Genomic DNA, 22236 nt, shown 5'->3' with positions numbered 1-22236 from the left:
AATTCAATCACAACCTGTTTAATTTGGTATTCGAAACATTCACACATCAAATGGGCAACTCTACAAGAACCTAAAGCAGAACGGGGCATAGCGCTACCTAACTTCCAATTTTATTTATTTATTATATATATATATATATATATATATATATATATATATATATATATATATATATATATATATATATATATATATACACACACACACACACACAGGCAGTCCCCGGGTTACATACGAGATAGGGACTGTAGGTTTGTACTTAAGTTGAATTTGTATGTAAGTCAGAACAGGTACATTATTTTAACAAATGCTATTGTTGACCGACTGTAACCAAGTGCTCTGCCAATGAATGATGGAGTTTCACCTCTTTCTGACCTTTTTATTATTTCTACTTTATTTTCCATGGTGATAGTTTTTCTCTTCTTTACTATATCACCAGCACTTGCATCAGATTTGTGTTTCAGAGACATTGTTTAAGGGTGAAGACAAAAGGTTAAGATGAGCTCTTCTGCACAGCACTGTACAGCTGTCAGAGCGGGAAGGCACCAGTCGTCAACATGTCTGATGTATAGTCCAGATCTAATTATGCAATTTTCATTACGCTATAACTTATTCAGTATATTATATAGAAAATCACCCGAAAAATCCCGGACTATCAAGAAGTGTGGGAACTGATGACATGAAGAGTCTTTGCTCCGAACTGGAATCGTCCCCGCATAAATTAAAGTCATCCAGACGATCTGGATCTGCATAATTAGATCTGGACCACCCTGTACTGACAAGAGACAACCTGTCTTCCTGCTATGTGCATAACAATACAAGCAGGCTTGCTATTGAGAATGAATGGGGGCATTTGAGGGGCGGTTCATCACCAGCCCACCTCACAGTCACCTCCACTACAGTATGCTTCCTGCAGCGTACGCAAAACACCACCGTTCCCATTCAACACGCATCCATCTGAGGCACACTACAATGCTAACCCCCGTCGCCCCGTTCAACCACAACTGGATCACTGCTTGCAGCATTACCAGCCGCGCACCTAGAACAAACGGGGCAGCCGTGTGTGGTGGGCGGGCAGTGAAACCACTTGTTGCCGGGTGCCACTGGAGGGACACTACACTGCGAAAGCAGCGAAATCGCCCCCCTCCAGCCACCGCTTGTAGCATCCACAAGCCGAAGATGACGGAGCAGCTGCGGCCCCGTTCATATGTCATAGGTCGAATGTCCGTAACCTGGGGACTACCTGTATATTATATATATATATATATATATATATATATATATATATATATATATATATATACACATACGAGGGCAATCCCAAAAGTAAGGTCTCCAAAGCGGTGGGGACATAGAGAAACTGTTCGTACGGCTGTTGGCCACACTGTTGTGATTGGTGCTTCCTTCACTCCCAAACAAGCATGTGCGGCTTCGCTGGGATGCTCAATCTTGGCTTGGCAGCCCTTGAAAATGGAGCTCCCATTGAACGCTACCGCCAAGTGCGAAGTTCGCGCAGGAGACCGTCAATTTCTGACGAGACAGTTGCGAAGGTTGAGGAAAACATGCGTAAAGATCGGCAGTTGGAACTTCATCACCCACCCACCCTATAGTCCGGACTTGGCACCCAATGACTACCACCTGTTCCCTAAGTTGAAAGAACATTTGTCCAGAAGGCGATTCTGCTCCGATGAAGAGGTGAAAGATGAGGTTCAATGCTTCCTGAAGGACATGGCGGCGAGCTGGTATAACATGGGCATTCTAAAACTACCACAGCGTCTACAAAAATGCATCGACCGAAATGGCGATTATGTAGAAAAATAAATAAGTCTTTAACCTTTAAAATGATGTAAACATTATAGAAAATAAACGGTTGTTTGTATAAATGATTGTTTGCAAGAATCCCAGCCAACCTCTTTTAAGTCAGTGATCTGACAAGAGAATGTACCACTTTGAATTACTGAGTTATTATATATCAGTTATTTGAGTGGTCTAACTACAATATAATAACAACATGATTTTTTTTTTTTTTTTAAAGTATACAATACGGAGATGGTTGTTTTTTTTCCCCCTCAGGTAGTCATGGCAAAATTGCTAGAAGAAATTAGACAAATTGTTCATGCTATTCGCTGACATCCCACTGCTAAATCCTTCAACACAGCTGAATGTTAACCAAAGAAAGAGATAAATCATTCAATGATGGTCCAGGTAAGAGGCTTTCAAACTATTCCATCAGCAGAGGACTGGCCATGATGAATTTGTTCATTGTACTAAACAGGTACAAACAATTTAGTGAGCTGTCTAGAACCCCTTTAGTGACCGCAGAATATCCATCCAACATAACCCTGTAATAACCGATTCTTTTCGGATGACACAACAGATATCGTTTTTCTGAGATCCTCACATCTTCTTCTTTCAACAGAAGTATTAAGAGTTAGCAATTCAGCATTTAGCAGTGGGATTCCTTTATATATACAGACAAGGGTTCTCTTCAGACAATGGGGTAATCTTTTGCATTTCTAGCTTTACTGCAATGAACTTCTAATGATTGCATTATCAGGGAATAATAAAGTATCTATCTATCTATGAGCTCTAGAGAAAAGGCAACAATTTAGAACAAAATATGTGAACATACTTTACATTTAACTTTAATTTATTAATAAATAAGAGTTTACCTTCTTCTTTAAGTTTTTTAACTTTTAGACTTTCCTTTCTCAGAAAAGTTTCCTTCTCTGTCAGGCGCAGTGTTTGATCAGTCCGTCGCTTCAACTGCTGCTCAAAAGCAATTCGAAATGCATCAGCCATAACGTATGCTTCATCTTTCATCTTCTTTTCCCTCTCAATCTTAAAGTGAAAAGAGATATAAAAAAAAACTGTATAAAATGATTACTTACATGTGGCCACCATATAACTGTATAGTTTCAGTCTAAAATATTTTTTTTCAAAAACCTAATATGATGCAATATACAGTTACTCATAGTATAGATAAGACTATTGCTATTTTAAAAATGTTACTTTTCTGTGCTCAACCAAAAAAAAAAATTACAACATAAACAGTAGCACTATATAATCGGAACGTTTCTAAATCAAAGTACTATTTCCATTATACATATTTCTTCCTACACAGAAGATACTGTATATATTTTTCGTCCATTTCTCATGAATAGATTCCTGAGACAAACTCTTACTGATTTATTCAAAATACAATACTGCATACCCCAATACTTTTGGAGAGGGTAATTACAGCACAGAGAACAATTTGAGAGGGGACCCAAAAAATCCTATAATTGTTTAAAAACAAACAAATTAAAATCACTTTATTACACAACTTATAGCAATTCCAGTTTAGTCCCCTTCAGAAATACTTCCCTTGAGATGCAATACACTTATCCTTCTTTTTCCATTCCTGGAAACATTTCCTCAGCTCATCTTTTTTTTTTATTAATGTGTAGTTTTTCCTAATGCTTTCCCACAGATGCCTCAGAAGATCAGTGTAATGTTGCTGTTACAAGTTAGATAATGTGAAAAATATGATCATCAGTGTTGTCTTTAGGTGCAATATGACCTGACATACTTTTTCGTCCAAAGTCACACACAAAATTGAATAATAAATGTCAGTAGTAAACATCTAGATCAACTCCGCACAGTGCTACTCAGTGGATGGATTAGTAAGATTGCAGGCATACAATACCCAAGCGGTATACTCAATAACTACACCATACTCCTGAGTCCCCCCTTATATGCCCCAAAAAGTAAAAAAACTGTGCCAGAAAAGAGGAAAATATTAAGCATTGCACAAATGAAAATAACACAGACATAGGAACAAATGGATTGTGAAAGGAAGCCAACCACATATGCGTTGTTGAAAAACTCCTAACTTGGTCTTTAACACTAGAATTACCAGAGCCTACGAAAAAACTCGTAGATCCGGCCCACCTTAAATCGCTTCTTAAAACCCTTCTCACCTCTCCGCCAGCGTCTTTTGCCATCTAAATGTACTGATAAAGACAAGCTGCCAGCAGCCGGCTACTCCATCCCCCCAATGACTTAGAACGTAAACAAGCTTTTCCCAGCTCATGCCTTGATTGATTATCTGGGAGTGAAGTGGAGTTTTAGAGTAGAAATAATAGATTGTTATTTGGAACACACGCATTTCATATGTGTTGCATTTCTACAGTAATCTGTGTAAACACATTGTTAAAACAGAAACGGTTTACAATATTCTAGTAGCAAATGACAAAATGTAGGCATAAACTATATAATGTATGAAGCCTGAAGTCCAAATATCAAAGAAACACTTTCACAAAAGGTACAAAAAAAAAAGCCACCGCCAAAAAAAGCCACCTTAGTGTGCGACTTTGACACGCGTTAGCTATCACTGCTTCCGTGGCGCAACAGTATCAGTTGCTGACTGGGAATCCAAAGGTCGTGAGTTCGATCCTGCACAATTCCATTTTGAGAAGTGTTCTTATTTTGACTATTTTAGAATAAAAAGGTACATTTGATTTCAGTCTGTAACAGCCGGTGTAATTTATGATATTTGTAAAGGTTAGCTTTATTTTTTTTTTTAAATTCACTTTTCATTGTCTCAGTCGCGTTCAGGATACTTCCCTACCGCCCCACACCTGACACTGCTGTTTTCACATAAAGACGCTCTATAGTTCTGCAGTGTATCACGATACATACGACCACGTGTTTTTTTCCCCCAATATTGCCAGTCCCCACGTGTTGCTGTATGCTGTTTCTTTTGTACTCCCGGACATGCAGAGGAAAGCCTAGTAAAGAGCAGTAACTTCAGCACTATATGCAATCATCAGACACTCCCCATCTGATACTGCTGTTTTCACATAAAGACGTGCTAAAGCTCTGCAGTGTACTGAAGTGTCTGCATGCATTTTTCGTGGCATTATACGCGTATTTTTTGAGCATGCCCATGTAGCTCAAACACAGGAACATATGTTGATGTAAAAGTATAACAAAACAGGTGCACTTTTATTCAAGACTATAACCGAAGAAAAAAGAAAGCAAGTTACAGTAGGCGGTTGATATGACAGCTTGCGTGGTGCAATGCTAAGAACTGCTGATTTCCATTCTGTGCTATATAACTGTTAACATTTGAATCTGATGATTGCATATAGCGCTGTCTTATTCAGTGTGCGCGAGAACATGCAGGTGGCCAGTTGCTGCGTGCTACAACGCACATTTTAAAAAAAGAAAGAGACAAATATATGTGACGTTTTGAAGAAATCATTTTATGACGCGAATAGTACCAATCAGAAAACATCGTCGAAGTAATGCAATATTATTTGAAAACGAACAGCGTCAGATCGGGTGTGAAGTTATACTGGCACTGTTTGAGTCAGATCAGAAGCTGAATAAGCTGAAAAAGCTCCTGTTCTGACTCTAAGTAAAAAAGCATGAATTAATCAACAGAAATAACCGCGATTGACATTTTAAAGATAACGATTTACAGTGCATACCAATTTATAAATTCAATGTCCGTTTGAGGAAAAAAAAAAAAAACACACTTTCTTCAAAGCTGGGAATCGAACTCACGTCTCTATAGCACGACAGGGCTGTTGTGCCCCAAGTCAGCAAACCGTAGTGTTAAGCCACGGAAGCTGTTGTAGCATCCTTGAACCTTTTGTGAAAATGTTTATTTGATGTTTGGACTTCAGGCTTCACAGATTCTATAGTTTATGCCCACATTTTGTAACATTTATTACTAAAATATGAAAAAGTTTCTGTTTTAGCAATGTGTTTACACAGATTACTGTAGAAACGGAACACGCATGAAATGCATGTATTCCAAATAGCGATCTATTATTTTCATTCTAAAACTCCAGCAGTTCAGTCACTCCCAGATAATCAAACAAGCCATGAGCTGGGAAAACTTAGTGAACGTTCTGCGACGGTGGGGGATGGAATAGCCGGCTGCTCGCTGCTCCTCTTAATCGGCACATTTAGAAGACAAAAGAGAGGTGAGAACGGTTTTAAGGTGGGTTGGATCTACGAGTTTTTTCGTAGACTCTGGTAATTCTAGTGTTAAGGGCCAAAAGCAAGGTCATTAGTAAAGAAGAATCCTTACATTCAATTTGTTAAACAAACACACTCAACTTGTTCATCATCTTAGCTTATGCAAAATGTAAGTGGCTACAAGACACCACCAGAGCACTGTGTAAAAGACTAAAAAAACAGATTTGTGGAAATTGCTAATTAATTTGAAGTAAGATAAGAAAGAAACAAAACGTAAGAATGCTAGTGAGAATAAATTATACTAAGCATTAAACAAAGAATCAAGGAAAGCACTAGTAAGTTAAAGAAATGGAGAATAAAATTGAGTGCTAAATAAATATGATTGTTAAACTCCTGCATTGCCCAGTTTGCTGGCAGTAATAGGGTGACATCTGTATAAAGTGAGGGTAAAAATGTTTCAGATTAACTGATTTGGTAAACAAAACCTGAAGAAAAAAATGCTATAATTCATGGAATATGTGTACAGTCGATTCTGCTTAATCGGACCACATTGGGACGTGATCATTTTGGTCCTAATAACCAGCTGGTCCTATTACAGGAACATGCCCTATACATGTGCAACCAAGATGGGATGTGCTATAAGTAACATATTAAAATGTCATTATGACTTTTATTGTGCTGCACACGCGTATGGCGAACGTACAAACAAGAACTACGTACATGTACATGTACATGTACGGATGCTTACAACTTTGTTTATTGAAAAAGAAATCTACAAATTCTTCGAAACGATCTACACGACACTCAGCATGCGAAGCACAATAAAAAAGGTTACATTACCAAATTCCAGTCAATGTTTGAAGAACTTGTCTAGTATGATCTGACGCATTCTGTTGACGCACTGCACTTGAACAAAATCACCACAAACATCTAACGCATCAATGGGACTGCCTTAATTTTCCTCCTGCATGAAATAGCGGCACAAAGTTTCAATGCATTTCCTGGCATCCTGTGTTGTCACTTGCACTAACTCATTAGGGTCATCATCATCACTTTCCTGGTCTTCCGATGCTGTCATGTGTTTCGCTGCAATTCGAGCAACAATTGAAGCATTGTAATCTTCATTTTTATCGTAGCAGTCAAGCTTGATGTCGATAGATAAAAATTCTTCCTAATTTTCGACCTGTGGAAGTTCCACATTTTCATCATTCTTTTCACTCTCAATTGGCATGTCCACATCCATCTGCAAGACTAAATGCCTAAAGCCACTGTGAGAAAAACAGTTCTGAATTGTCTCACTGCTGATTTTTCGCCAGCTATCGGCCACAAATGTAACTGCATGTAAGATGCTGACCTTCCCACTGAATTCTGTTGCTGTTGACAACGAGGTCAGCAAATTTTCTTCAATTGCTTCAAAGACGTAATTAACCAACCTTGCACGATAAAAAATCTTCAAATTTTTGATGATGCCCATGTCCATTGGCTGCACCAAAGCTGTGGCCCTGGGAGGTAGAAATTCCAGTTGGATGTTCTTCAAGCAATCTAAACGAGGATGTGCTGCACAATTGTCGAGAAGGAGCAACACTTTTCTCAACTGGCATTGTAGCTCTCTGTCCCAATCCTTCAGCCATTCTTTAAAAAGTTCAGAGGTCATCCACGCATTTCTATTCGCACGAAACACAACTGGTAAACTGTCCATTTTAAGTCCCTTAAAGCAGCGAGGCTTGGCGCTTTTTCCTATAACCAACAGCTTCCTCTTGTCCGCTCCTGACATGTTTGAGCAGCACAAGACAGTAACGTGATCCATCGCTTTTTTGGAGCCAGAGAGTGCAACATGATTGTAACTTAAGGAGCCGTCCGGTGTGGCACGATAATACAGCCCGGTTTCATCGGCATTGTAGATGTCATTTGCTTGGAATTTTTCAAGAATCTCGGTAAGTTTTGTTGATTTCCATTTTTCAGCACCTGCATCATCAGCACTTTCTTTCTCACCATGTGCTTTCTTGAATTTTATGTCATGTCTAGATTTCCATTGAGACAACCAACTGTTTGTAGCTTTGAAATCATCGTGGACCAGCTTTTTAGCGAGTTCTTCTGCTTTGCACTTTAACATTGGGCCACTTACTCGCACACCTCGTCCAGTAACAATGGCAAACCATTCATTAAGGGCCTCAGTGACGTCTGGATCCTTGCCTTCACGCTTCCGTTTTTGAGAAGTTCCTTGTCGTCTTTCACATTGTGCCCATTCTTCTCGCAGCTCATTCTCTTGTTTTAACAAGCGCGAAATTGTAGTCTTTGCCAAGCTGGTAATTTCAACCAACCGATGCTGACTAGTGTTTGGTGGTTGTTGCCTGATCTGATCTAGGAAATCAATTTTTTCAGCTAACGTCAAGTCCTGCCGTGGCATTTTGGCAGGGGAGACAAGACACGCACAGTTCACAGACTAAAAGAGTTCTGATGAAATCTTGGTGTTTCTGGGTCAAGATGTGGAGGTCAGGAGAGCCACAAAATGCTCGCTATTCAAAGCTTCGGCACTAAAAGCGTCCAGTTTGACTTTCTTGAAGCAAAAGCTTTCTCATGTAAACTTTAATCCTTATTGACAGGAAGGAATTCCTTGCACGGACACTCTTGTTTACGCTCAACTTCATGTCGCCGGCTACTGGGCAGTCCATTTTAGGAAAGAAAGGGCAGGCATGTTCACCCCCACTGGTTTGCACTTGGTACAAATTTTCTGACTTCCTGACCTTTGATAAAAGCATAAATTCTCCTGGGGAGCCCAGGGATCCTTCCGATGTCGCTGACCCGCTTTACATCCGCTTTCCGCGGGTGACTTGTGGCTTCTTTTTCTTATTCTCTGTCACGTTCTTTGGTCCAATTAAATGGAATTTTGGTCCAAATAAGCGAACAATATTAGGCTTATGTAATATGATCTGTTTCGGTTCTTTAGGATTCGGTCCGAATAAGCGGCTGGGCCAATTAACAGGTGGTGCAATTAACCGGAATCGACTGTATATCCTACAAAATTAATGAAAAAACAAAGACACTAAAAAAGATATCACTTACTTGGCAAATTTCCTTATCAAATTTAACAATATTCAGGGAATAAGAAAAAAATATTATTCCAAGCCAGAGACAAGGCCTCTGGTTCACTGGCAAACTTAAGACGGGCCTGTACATGTGCCTTCATGAGCAAGGGGACCTTGCGGGCGCTGCAAGATTTAAATCCATTATGGCGTAGTGTTACCAATGGTGTTCTTTTCAACTGTGGTCCCAACTGCCTTCAGATTATTAACAATCTCCTCCCGTGTAGTTTTGGGTTGATCCCTCACCTTTCTCGTGATCATCATCATCTCATTAGGCAAGATCTTGTATGGAGCTCCAGACGGGGGCGATTGATGGTCATTTTATATTTCTTCCATTTCCGAATAATCGCACCAACGGTCGTCACTTTCTCACCAAGCTACTTGCTGAAGGTCTTGTAGCCCATTCTAGTCTTGTGCAGGTTCTTTGGTCTTGCCCATGGTGGTGGAGAGGTTGGAATGGAAGAAATTGATTCTGTGGACAGGTGTGCTTTGCACACATAATGAGTTGAGATGAGGAGTATCTGTAATTGACGGATTGATTGATTGATTATAATCAGCACACAGCTGGGAGCCTGAAGTCTGGATGGGATGTAGGGGATCAAATACTTACTTCTCTCAATGACCTGCAAATCAATTTTTAACTTTTATGTAATGTGTTTTTTCTGGATTTTTGGTTGATAGTCTGTCTTTCTCCATTAAAATGAAACTACCATAAAAATTAGAGACTGTTCATTTCTTTGTAAGTGAGCAAATTTACAAATTCGGCAGGGGATCAAATACTTATTTCCCCCACTGTATGGCCAAAGAGGTGTAGCTTTGACCGATCAAAAATAAATATTGGCTGAATGTGATAAGTGACTTTGGCATGATGGATCTGGAACCTCAGAAACCACTTACTTCCTAGAATTTTCACACCCTAGAGTCATGAGAAATTACACACACTAATGTAGTAAAGAAAAAAAAAACACTTATTTTTGGACAAGCCCAATATCGCAGTAAAGGAAAAGGCCTAAGCCATCTGCGTTGCACCCAGCTCTAGTCAAGTTAACAACTTTATCACTTTACCGTGTACTTCAGTACCAATTATTTGCATAAAGTTCTTTGTTCTATGTTCTTTTTGGCACCTGAACAAAATTTAAACGCTTTACAGACAACAAAACAATGAATAATACAAAAAACAGAGTTTTTGATTAAGTTGTTGTAACATTTTAGTGAGAAACGACAATACTACATTCTTAAAGACGATTTGGCTTTAAAGCCAAAGCCTTATTTGTGACTTAGCAAATGCAGGACACATGGAATAAGATTAATCACCTGAAGGAGGCGAGTGATTTTTTTCAGATTGTATAAAGATTGAGAACAGCTGGGTGAAGTGTTAAAAATAAGTTGAAATTTTACATCAGTAAGCTGGAGCAAATGGCAGCTGAGAAAAGTGACAAAGACATGGCATTATGAACAGCTAACCATTGTAGGTGGGATGAACTTGGACATAGAAAATACTGCTTAATGGAACAATTTGAGACATAACTGGATAGCAAGGGGAATGAAAAATGGAAATCCTTCTGCTGAAAATAAAATTATGGAAAACATTCATCCATCCATTTTCCAACCCGCTGAATCCAAACACAGGGTCACGGGGGTCTGCTGGAGCCAATCCCAGCCAACACAGGGCACAAGGCAGGAACCAATCCCGGGCAGGGTGCCAACCCACCGCAGGACACACACAAACACACCCACACACCAAACACACACTAGGGCCAATTTAGAATTGCCAATCCACCTAACCTGCATGTCTTTGGACTGTGGGAGGAAACCGGAGCGCCCGGAGGAAACCCACGTAGACATGGGGAGAACATGCAAACTCCACGCAGGGAGGACCCGGGAAGCGAACCCAGGTCTCCTAACTGCAAGGCAGCAGGGCTACCACCGCGCCGCCCTTATGGAAAACACAAAAATTGAAAAACCCACATTTCTAATCTGGTGGACATTCTCCATAAGCTGTCTCAATATTATGTTAACTTCAGGATAAGAAAGCAGGTTTCAATAAAATTGCAGAAACAAACAGTATCTTACTGTGGTATTAACATACTGCTATTCAACATTAACCCATTCCTTTAAGAATTTAACATACAGATAGCATACAAAGGCCATTAAGATCAACATGAAATTAGAGTATCTGTATTGACTAAATTTATTGCATTTGACAAAACTGGTGTATTTTAGTCTAAATAATTATGTAAATATACTCAGTTGTAAATATCTTTTTAGCCTTCATAATATAAAATGTATTATGATGACAAACCATTATTATTTTCTAATGAAAGGGCAAAATTAATTATCATTCTGACCTTCGTGCCAACAACACATATGGCAGCCACTGTCGCCAATGAAAACAAATTAAATCAGTTTTATCTTACACATGTAGTCACCACAGATTTATGTGCAGCCCTGTAGAGGCAGTCTTACCTCTTGCTTCAGTTGTAAGACTTGTTTTCGGCTGGCAGCAGCTGTTCTGGAACAAGGGCAAGGATCTGCTCCACTGGGGTTACAGCGACATGCTCCCACTACTGCCAGCTAAAAAAAGAACAAGCACACCGTTACCAGAAAGTTGAAAAGTAGCTTTCACAGTAGGCCATATTTCAAAAGTATAACTGACTATTCTGTCACAAAAACTGTATGATGAACATAAGAAAAAAAAGTATTACTGCCACTTTGCTGCAATAACTCAATAATTATATTTTGCATCATACAAATCTGATTTATAAAGGAGTCATTATTGAATACTCTATAAAAAAAATACCCAAAGGGCAACATTAGTATAGCATACAGTTATAGAAACATAATCTTTCAAAGAACACGTTTAAAACAAACAACATTTATTTACTTTTCAAAAATATCAGTCTGACTAATAACTAAATACTTACACCTTTTTTTTTTAACCATATTGGCTTTGGACATAGACTTTTTTTATAGCAGTATATCTATGACTGCCAAGCTACACTAATATTTTGCTTACTCCCCTAAAAAGTCTAGAATGATATATATTGAGTATTCACAAAAAAGATTTCTCCATTCTCTCTAGAATGGATTAAGATTTTCCTTCTCTCTGACTATCATCCATCCATCCATCCATTGTCTCCTGCTTATCCGAGGTCGGGTCGCGGGGGCAGCAGCTTGAGTAGAGATGCCCAGACTTCCCTCTCCCCGGCCACTTCTTCTAGCTCTTCCGGGAGAATCCCAAGGCGTTCCCAGGCCAGTCGAGAGACATAGTCCCTCCAGCGTGTCCTGGGTCTTCCCCCGGGGCCTCCTCCGGTTAGACGTGCCCGGAACACCTCACCAGGGAGGCGTCCAGGAGGCATCCTGATCAGATGTCTGAGCCACCTCATCTGACTCCTCTCGATGTGGAGGAGCAGCGGCTCTACTCTGAGCCCCTTCCGGATGACTGAGCTTCTCACCCTATCTTTAAGGGAAAGCCCAGTCACCCTGCGGAGGAAACTCATTGCAGCCGCTTGTATTCGCGATCTCGTTCTTCCGGTCACTACCCATAGTTCATGACCATAGGTGAGGGTAGGAACATAGATCGACTGGTAAATTGAGAGCTTCGCCTTGCGCTCAGCTCCTTTTTCACCACGACAGACCGATGCAGCGCCCGCATTACTGACTATCTGACTATCATGATTGAAAAAAAAACCCTCTGCAATTGTTTGTCGGGTAAGTGATATGCTCTCCTCACTTCCAGTTTCTTAGTAATGACGCCACAAAAGGTTTTCATTTAGAAGTCAGTGGCAAAAGGAGCTTGATATGGCAACCAAATGCAGCCTCTGAATTCTCCAGTATAGAAAAAAAAAAGATATCCCTATGTCCTCCTATTCTGTTAATTTATTCTGAAGGGATTTGCATTCATCCAGGGCCATCTCATTTTCATCTGTTGAACCTATCATATATTCTAGTTGTTTAGCACAGGATATTAACAAGAAATTCATGTTGCCAGCTTGAGAACTAAATGAGTTGATTTCATTCTTCATTATGTTTATTTGTACACTTCTTCATTCTAAAAAATATTCAATACAGGTTATTAGAAAAGTTTAAGTCTGGCTTTTACACTGGTCACAGTCAGGACACATCATTAACTTAGCCTATTTAACAATGACATCCTAATGTGTTCTGATGAAAGAAATGCTGTTCTACTGATTTAAGCATAGCTTTAGACACTATACATCACACTATTCAATTGCATGGGCTTGAATGTTATATTTGGCTCTCAGATACAGTACTTGCATAGTTAAGTTTGTTGTTATGAAAGTCATTATGTAAAAAGTGCAATGACTATACTCTATAATTACATTTTGCTGTATGGTGTCATCACTTATTATCATTTTATATACCAATGCTGGGAAATACAGCTAGAATACATAAAATTCAATATTAATCTTATTCAGATGACACTTGGAAAATTAATTTCCTTATGTTGTTGCCTTAATGGGTTACTACATTAAATAACTAGATGAAACATACTGTAACTCTTCATTTTTAAATACAAGAAAAACAAAAATTCTTTTAGGTATTCAGAATGATACAGACAGCAAGATTTAGAAACTTTTAAACACAGAAGGTCTAAACATTAGTTTTATTTAATCAATGCACAATTTAGGCATTCTCTTTTACATCAGTTTACCTTTAATCATACACACTCTATGCAAAACCTGTTGTTCCAGTTAAAAAAAAAGACAACTAAAATAATGAGTAGATTTAAGTAGATTTATTAATTAATTTGACTGTGGTTATTGCTCAAATCACTTTATCTGTAATCCTAACTTTAATCAGAATTATACTGTGGGTAATGAAACTAGGTAGTGCAACCACAACATACAGTGCATCCGGAAAGTATTCACAGCACATCACTGTTTCCACATTTTGTTATGTTACAGCCTTATTCCAAAATGGATTAAATTCATTTTTTTCCTCAGAATTCTACACACAACACCCCATAATGACAACGTGAAAAAAGTTTACTTGAGATTTTTGCAAATTTATTAAAAATAAAAAAATCGAGAAAGCACATGTACGTAAGTATTCACAGCCTTTGCCATGAAGCTCAAAATTGAAATCTGGTGCATCCTGTTTCCCCTGATCATCCTTGAGATGTTTCTGCAGCTTAATTGGAGTCCACCTGTGGTAAATTCAGTTGATTGTACATGATTTGGAAAGGCACACACCTGTCTATATAAGGTCCCACAGTTGACAGTTCATGTCAGAGCACAAACCAAGCATGAAGTCAAAGGAACTGTCTGTAGACCTCTGAGACAGGATTGTCTCGAGGTACAAATCTGGGTAAGGTTACAGAAAAATGTCTGCTGCTTTGAAGGTCCCAATGAGCACATTGGCCTCCATCACCCGTAAGTGGAAGAAGTTCGAAACCACCAGGACTCTTCCTAGAGCTGGCCGGCCATCTAAACTTAGCGATAGGGGGAGAAGGGCCTTAGTCAGGGAGGTGACCAAGAAACCAATGGTCACTCTGTCAGAGCTCCAGAGGTCCTCTGTGGAGAGAGGAGAACCTTCCAGAAGGACAACCATCTCTGCAGCAATCCACCAATCAGGCCTGTATGGTAGAGTGACCAGACGGAAGCCACTCCTTAGTAAAAGGCACATGGCAGCCCGCCTGGAGTTTGCCAAAAGGCACCTGAAAGACTCTCAGACCATGAGAAAGAAAATTCTCTGGTCTGATGAGACAAAGATTGAACTCTTTGGTGTGAATGCCAGGCGTCACGTTTGGAGGAAACCAGGCACCGCTCATCACCAGCCCAATACCATCCCTACAGTGAAGCATGGTGGTGGCAGCATCATGCTGTGGGGATGTTTTTCAGCGGCAGGGACTGGGAGACTAGTCAGGATAAAGGGAAAGATGACTGCAGCAATGTACAGAGACATCCTGGATGAAACAATACTCCAGAGCGCTCTTGACCTCAGACTGGGGCGACGGTTCATTTTCAGCAGGACAACGACCCTAAGCACACAGCCAAGATATCAAAGGAGTGGCTTCAGGACAACTCTGTGAATGTCCTTGAGTGGCCCAGCCAGAGCCCAGACTTGAATCCGATTGAACATCTCTGGAGAGATCTTAAAATGGCTGTGCACTGATGCTTCCCATCCAACCTGATGGAGCTTGAGAGGTGCTGCAAAGAGGAATGGGCAAAACTGGCCAAGGATAGGTGTGCCAAGCTTGTGGCATCATATTCAAAAAGACTTGAGGCTGTAATTGCTGCCAAAGGTGCATCGAGAAAGTATTGAGCAAAGGCTGTGAATACTTATGTACATGTGATTTCTCAGTTTTTTTATTTTTAATAAATTTGCAAAAACCTCAAGTAAACTTTTTTCACGTTGTCATTATGGGGTGTTGTGTGCAGAATTCTGAGGAAAAAAATGAATTTAATCCATTTTGGAATAAGGCTGTAACATAACAAAATGTGGAAAAAGTGATGCGCTGTGAATACTTTCCGGATGCACTGTATAATTTTTGTCTTTACACTGAACTCTAGTTAAGTTTGAATTGATTTCAAAATCTTCACTCCAGCATTTAATGGCTTGTTCTCTTTTTATTTAATTTTCTAAAATATACATACCACACTATAATATGGTTCTAAGGTGCTGGTCTTTAAAACATTTCAATTATAAATGAGACTAGTGTAGGAGATCAAGCTTATAGCTAAAGGCACTAAAACCTGTGGAATAATATGCTTGATTTTGTAATTCATGCCCTATCAATCTCAGCATTCAAATCAAGACGGAAGACTTACTACTTTAACTAATATACAATGAAGAGAAATGGTGATTACGCTGTTTATATTGAGACATTGTGCTTAAGCCATTCCCCTCAAAATATAAGCATAGAAACCATTCCTAGTTTATACCGATACTGCTCTATATTGTTTCTCGATTCTGTATGTTACTGTTGCTAATGGCGCCACTGCCTTATTGCCCACCTATAATTCCTGATCATTGAAATTAACGTCAGAGATACTGGAAGCCTTTAATTCAACAGGAGTTAATCTGCTTCCATTTACGCTTAGATTTTGATAGTTGTGGATTTCAGAATGTACTTAAAATATTAAAGAAGTTCAAAGCAGGAAAAGGTGGCCAGCTAGAATGAAATACCAGAATTATTACTTTACCTGTTATAATCGACTGCGCATGCCTCACCGGAACTTTTTCTGCAGGAATGCTGTTTGCCACCGAGTGTTTTTCATTTCTTTGTTGTTAACTTGTTATATCTTAATTATTATGTTAATAGACTTCATATTCTTATAATTTGTTTATGTTAATCATGTAGATTCACTTCTTGCTTAACTGTGTGTTTAACCTGTGTGCTTACATATGTCAACATTTTACTGTCATAGTTGTAAACATAAGCAAGATGTTTGAGCCTGTACTCTGAAGAGTACGATGAAAGGATAAGGAGTGAACTCAACTGATTCCAACAGAAAAGAAGCAATTCCATCTGACTCCAACCACTGAGCTGATGGTGGTATGCTGGCAGGATACATCTAAACAAGCAGGTGAGAAGTGCAATGCCTGTTATAAAGTATGACTGCAGCCTTCAAAGCTTTAATTCTAAAGATATACGTAATACACATTCTACCATTGTCATATAGAACCCAAAATATGACATCTGGCAGCTTTTAAAATATTTATTAGATTCCTGTATTATTTACACAGTTACCAAAAAGTTGTAGCACCTGTTCAGTAGATCTGAGTGCAGGATTTGATACCATTAATCACAATATTCTTATAAATTGCCTTAGTGAGTGGGTGTGCCTCTCTGGCAGTGTCTTAAATTGGTTTGAGTTTTACATAACAAGTATACATTTCTTTGTTAGTTGTGGTAATTGTACTTCAAAGACACATAATATCCTATATGGTGTTCCACAATAATCTATCCTGGGTCCACTGTTCTTTTCAATCTACATGCTTCCATTAGGTCATATTATCTTGAGGCATAACATGAGCTACCACAACTATGACATACAACTGTATTTATCAATAGATGACCCAGGCCCTGTTGGTTCACTGATACAGTGTCTTACTTGTTATTCAGAATAGATGAGTAGTAATTTTCTTAAATGAAATGAGGAGAAAATAGAGATCTTACTTATTGGCAAAAATGGATATAGTGAGGGTATTAGAAATAAACTTGATCCATTAGGCTAAAAAGTCAAGAAGAAGGTAAAGAATTTAGGGGTATTTATGGACTCTGACCTTAACTTTAAATGGCATTTTAATCAGATTACCAGGACAGAATTTTGTTCACTTAAGGAATATAGTAAAAGTTGGATCTCTTATAACCTTGCAAGATGCTGAAAAATTTGTTAACGCTTTTGATTTTAGTCGACTAGATTACTGTACGCACTACTTTCAGGACTACTCAAAAAAGACACCAATTGGTTGCAATGTGCCAGAATCTTAACTAGGAAAAGAAAATCTGAGCACATCTCTCCAGTTTTGATGTCATTACATTGTTTACCCATGCCGCTTATGGTTTACAGCCTTAAATAATCTAACTTATTCTTATATTTTGGAATGCCTGTCACCTTACACTCCAAATTGTATCCTTAGATCTTCAAATGAGCATCTGCTTATAATTCCAAGAACTAAACTTAAAAGAAGTGGTGAAGCAGCATTCTGCTGTTGTGCACCTAAAATCTGGAATAGCTTACCAACAGAAATTTGTCAGGCTAATGTGGTGGAGCATTTTAAAAAACTGCTAAAAGCCCATTATTTTAACATGGCTTTCTCATAGCTACATTTTAGTGTAACCTTGAAAAACTATATATGCATTGCAGTATGGGCGGCACGGTGGTGCAGTGGGTAGCGCTGCTGCCTCGCAGTTGGCAGACCTGGGGACCCGGGTTCGCTTCCCGGATCCTCCCTGCGTGGAGTTTGCATGTTCTCCCCGTGTCTGCATGGGTTTCCTCCGGGCGCTCCGGTTTCCTCCCACAGTCCAAAGACATGCTGGTTAGGTGGATTGGCGATTCTAAATTGGCCCTAGTGTGTGCTTGGTGTGTGGGTGTGTTTGTGTGTGTCCTGCGGTGGGTTGGCACCCTGCCCGGGATTGGTTCCTGCCTTGTGCCCTGTGTTGGCTTGGATTGGCTCCAGCAGACCCCCGTGACCCTGTGTTCGGATTCAGCGGGTTGGAAAATGGATGGATGGATGGCATTGCAGTATCATTTTTATTATGGCTCCCCAATCCATACTAATCCCTACTTTTCTCTGCTGTTCTTTTTCTGTTTTTTCTGTGGTGGCAACCTGCGCCACCACCAATACCTGATCAAAGCACCATGCAGTTCCGTATATTGATGGATTGAAGGCAGTACCCCAGATATCCACAAGACCGTCGTCATCTAATTCTTTCACGTGAAGCTTAAAAACCATGAGGACTGATTTATATAATTTTTGTTAGGTAGAATGCCCAGTAAGGGCTAGGTGGTCTCATGGCCTTGGAACCCCTGCAGATTTTTTTTTCTTCAGCCCTCTGGAGTTTTTTTTTTTTGTTTGTTTGTTTTTTCTGTCCTTCTGGGCATCAGACCATACTTTATTCTTTGTTATTTAGTATTGTCTAATGTTATTTTTAATGTTATTACATTTTTCTTTCTTCATTTTGTAAAGCACATTGTCACATTTTGATATTGCTAGAAATTGTTTCTTTTAAGAAGATTCTTTACTTTATAAATGCCATACATAACAGCAAATACATAAAATTATTAGAATACAAAATGCAATCTGTAATACCTTTAATAAAATGTCTAGTTTTACATTCTCTATACTAGATTAACTGTATAAACTAGCTTATCGAGTGACTATAAAATGTCCACCGAATTTTAAATCCTGCAAAAATGAATAAACTTGCAGTTATATTATGCAACTGTAGAGTGCAATATGATGTTGCTCTACCACTCTTATTATGAGTAATACACAGTATAAGGTAGCTCTTGTTAAATAAATAAAACAATAGGGATGCATGTAATATTGTTACAGAGTTTCAAGTTTCATGAGTCACAGCTGACCTAAAGATGCCAAGAGTTTCCTCTGAAAGGCCATGGATGTGCATGGCAACAGCCATAATTAAAGTGACTATATGGAACTGACATTACTGACAGCTCTTGTGAACTGCTCCCCCATAAAACCTTGCTCTGTAGTCCTTGTATTTAGTAAAATACAAAATAATGAATTAAGGTCAACTTGCAACCAGACATTAACTGTTTTTTATAATTCTTTAAAGTGTGATGTTTTTGGGACCCTGTGGTCATGGTTACTGTGGCTTTGCAGAAGAAATTACATAACTTGGCTCAAACGGTTAGATTCCTCCAATGAAAAAAATAATTCCTTAAAATGCTTTTTATAACCAAAGTATACTAATCATTATCAAGTCACATTTTGTAATAAGACTTGAGGGAACATCAGCAAATCATAATTTTATAAAGTGAAATGAGTGCAGAAAAATAGGTTCTGAGATTTCCTTGTACTATAAAGCAAAAATGAAGAAATTTCTTTAACTAACCATACGGGAAATCACAAGACAACAAATAGATTGAATTATTGTATTAGTTTTCATTAAAATGACAACTTGGTGGGAGGCATCGCTGTTTCACAGCTCCAGGAACATTGGTTTGAATCATGGCTCATTAACTGTCAATGTAAGATTTACCATTTACCGTTATCAATATGTTCATATCACGTTAATTGTCGTCTTTAAATACACCTAGTTCGAGAATGCCCCGAGTGTGGACTAGCATCCTTGGGCTAGGCACTATCTTTCTGTGATGTGATAAGTATGTAAAATTATTCATAACATAGCTGAAAATATAAAAAAACAAGGTCTTGTAGAACTCCTCAAGTAATGTAGTAGCTTTAAATTGAAATTAAATATTTTCCTGCTTAGTAAAGCTAATGTGAAAAAATAGCTAATAGTAAACTTGTTCATTTCTTCCACATATTCAGTAATTCACAAACAGGGCAAGTAATGTTTCATTCTTAATAACTATAATTCAAAATATCTTTTACAGTAGTTTAAACAGAAAAACTTTATCACCAGTGGGGGTCTTTGTAGAAAGACTTCATCATTGGAGGAAAATCTTAAACTAGCAACTCACAAAAAGTGCCTTCTTAAAATCAAGTACTATATTACAAATTAAACAAAAAATAATGTATTCTTCACCTACAGAACTCACTTAAGTCTACAAAGTATAAGCCTCTTTCACAAAAGTATTCTTTTATGAAGAATTATTATTATTATTTTTTTAAATTCACTGACATCTACTAACCATTAAGTCGATAAATGGGTTGGGAAATCCATGGATGGGTGGATTATTTTGCAAAACAATAATTGCATTTGCATTATCATGTTAGGAAGAAACAAAACATGACCATCACTAATTGCCTTTTGGGGTAATTTAAATTTGACCTCTATGAAGAGCAAGGTTTTTATAGTTAACGAAAACTGAACCTATTATTAAAAAAAACATTTTCATAAACTGAAATAAAATAATTAACAAAACCGAAATGAAAAACTAAAACTAAACAAAAGTATTAAAAGTAGCTGGAAAGATTAACTGAAATAAAATAATAATTTACTAAAAATAATTTTACTTTTCATTTTGAATGAATGTTCTTGTTGTTAGTTTTTAACCTTTATAACTTTTAACTCTAAAACTGAAAGTCATCCACCACGAGCCGCCAGCACATATTCATCCAGTGAACAGTGGCTGGTGACGGAGGGCGACTGCTCACACTGCATTTGCGGTGACAGAGCGAGCTGATAATGGGCGTGTAAAGCGTGTCGAATAGAAAGTGATTTACGTGCCTACTTTCTTTGCTCTTGTTGTATATCAAGATGTAATTCAAACGCCTGAAATCAGAATGTGCTGGTCAACAAAAACTTTACCGTATGGACAAAAATATCACGAGTAACTTTTCAGTTTATTTCTCAGGTGCCTTGCTTTTTGTTGACAGTAATCCACCTGCCACTTAGCACAAGAAGTAGAGAGAAAGTATAGTAATCATGAAAAAAATTCGACCTCGACATTTTGATGAATCTTGAGGTTTTAGACCTCCCGGAGTCAGTTTTTTGTAATTATGTATATATGTGTATGTGTGTGTGTGTGTGTGTGTGTGTGTGTATAAACATGATAACTCAAAAACACAACTAGATAGATGGATGAAATTTGGCATGTGGTTGTTACATCAAAATTGTAGATCTGTATTAACTTTTGGGCCAAATCCATTAACTGGAAGTGGTACTTTACCTGAATAATCTTTTTTTTTTTTTTTTTTTATTCATGCAGCTGCAGAGTCCGATTTATTAAACTTTACTTTTATAATAATTGTTCAAAATATTATTAATTTGATTTGTTGTTTATTGTTCTTTAATGTACATAATATAATCCTTGTCTTGCGGTTTACTCTTCAAATATCCATCCCCATATCTGAGTACACAAGAAAGTCGAGGGGAGACCACTCCCGATTTTTGAAAATAAAACGGCACCGATCGAGAGACTGATGGTCATCATACAAGATCAGCATATTGTTGCTGACCAATCACTTCTGCTTTAAAAATGTCATTTAACAATGAAGTGATACAAACCTTGTAAAATTCCTGATTTGGCAATGTCTCTACTGAACTACAGTTAGGTAGTGGTTAAGTGGTGTCTGCACACTGATTCAAGCCTAAGGGCCTTGTTCTTCCTAAGTTCCTCATGATTTTCATGATCACACCTATCAGGACACAGTAGAATCTGTTTTCTAATTTTTTATATATTTCTAGGCCTGCAGGTGGCAAAATTCTATCTATAAATTGTATGTGCCTGAGATGGAATCAGAGATCAATATGGCTGGTAGAAAATAAAGCCCAGTATTTGAGATTTTTGAATGCAATATTGAAGACATTCATTCTAAGCACATTGTCGTTGGAGCAGGATATGCTGTGTGCAGTTGACTTTTAGAGTAAAAAACCCTCAAACCTTAAAATTCACCTAAATTACATTACAAATTGGCCCATTCTGGGCAATAAAAGGAAAAGATCAAAAGTGCCAAAAGTCAGCGCAGATTTGTTCAATACAAATGACATACAAAACATTTTAACAATTATAAAATTGTGTAAAATTGTTCATATTCAGTACCTGGTTTTGAT

At 38.3% G+C, this 22236-nt stretch overlaps 1 protein-coding gene and 1 long non-coding RNA gene across 3 annotated transcripts in view; one reads left to right on the top strand and one right to left on the bottom strand.

Moving 5' to 3' along the window:
- The window catches only part of ccdc125 (coiled-coil domain containing 125), a 103052-nt gene that overhangs the window by 27241 nt on the left and 53575 nt on the right, over nucleotides 1–22236 (bottom strand). For both annotated transcript variants that reach the window (XM_028804685.2, XM_051930121.1), the window contains 2 exons: nucleotides 11523–11630; nucleotides 2673–2841 (listed from right to left, as the gene is read on the bottom strand). In XM_028804685.2, the coding sequence (XP_028660518.1) occupies nucleotides 2673–2841; nucleotides 11523–11630 (277 nt within the window). The remainder of the gene's footprint in view (nucleotides 1–2672; nucleotides 2842–11522; nucleotides 11631–22236) is intronic.
- The window catches only part of LOC127528856 (uncharacterized), a 94276-nt gene that overhangs the window by 53382 nt on the left and 18658 nt on the right, over nucleotides 1–22236 (top strand). The gene's annotated exons all lie outside the window — the stretch shown is intronic.

The sequence above is a fragment of the Erpetoichthys calabaricus genome, chromosome 7 (genome assembly GCF_900747795.2).
Source record: "Erpetoichthys calabaricus chromosome 7, fErpCal1.3, whole genome shotgun sequence".
NCBI lineage: Eukaryota > Metazoa > Chordata > Cladistia > Polypteriformes > Polypteridae > Erpetoichthys > Erpetoichthys calabaricus.
This window is presented reverse-complemented; position numbering and strand designations above follow the sequence as displayed.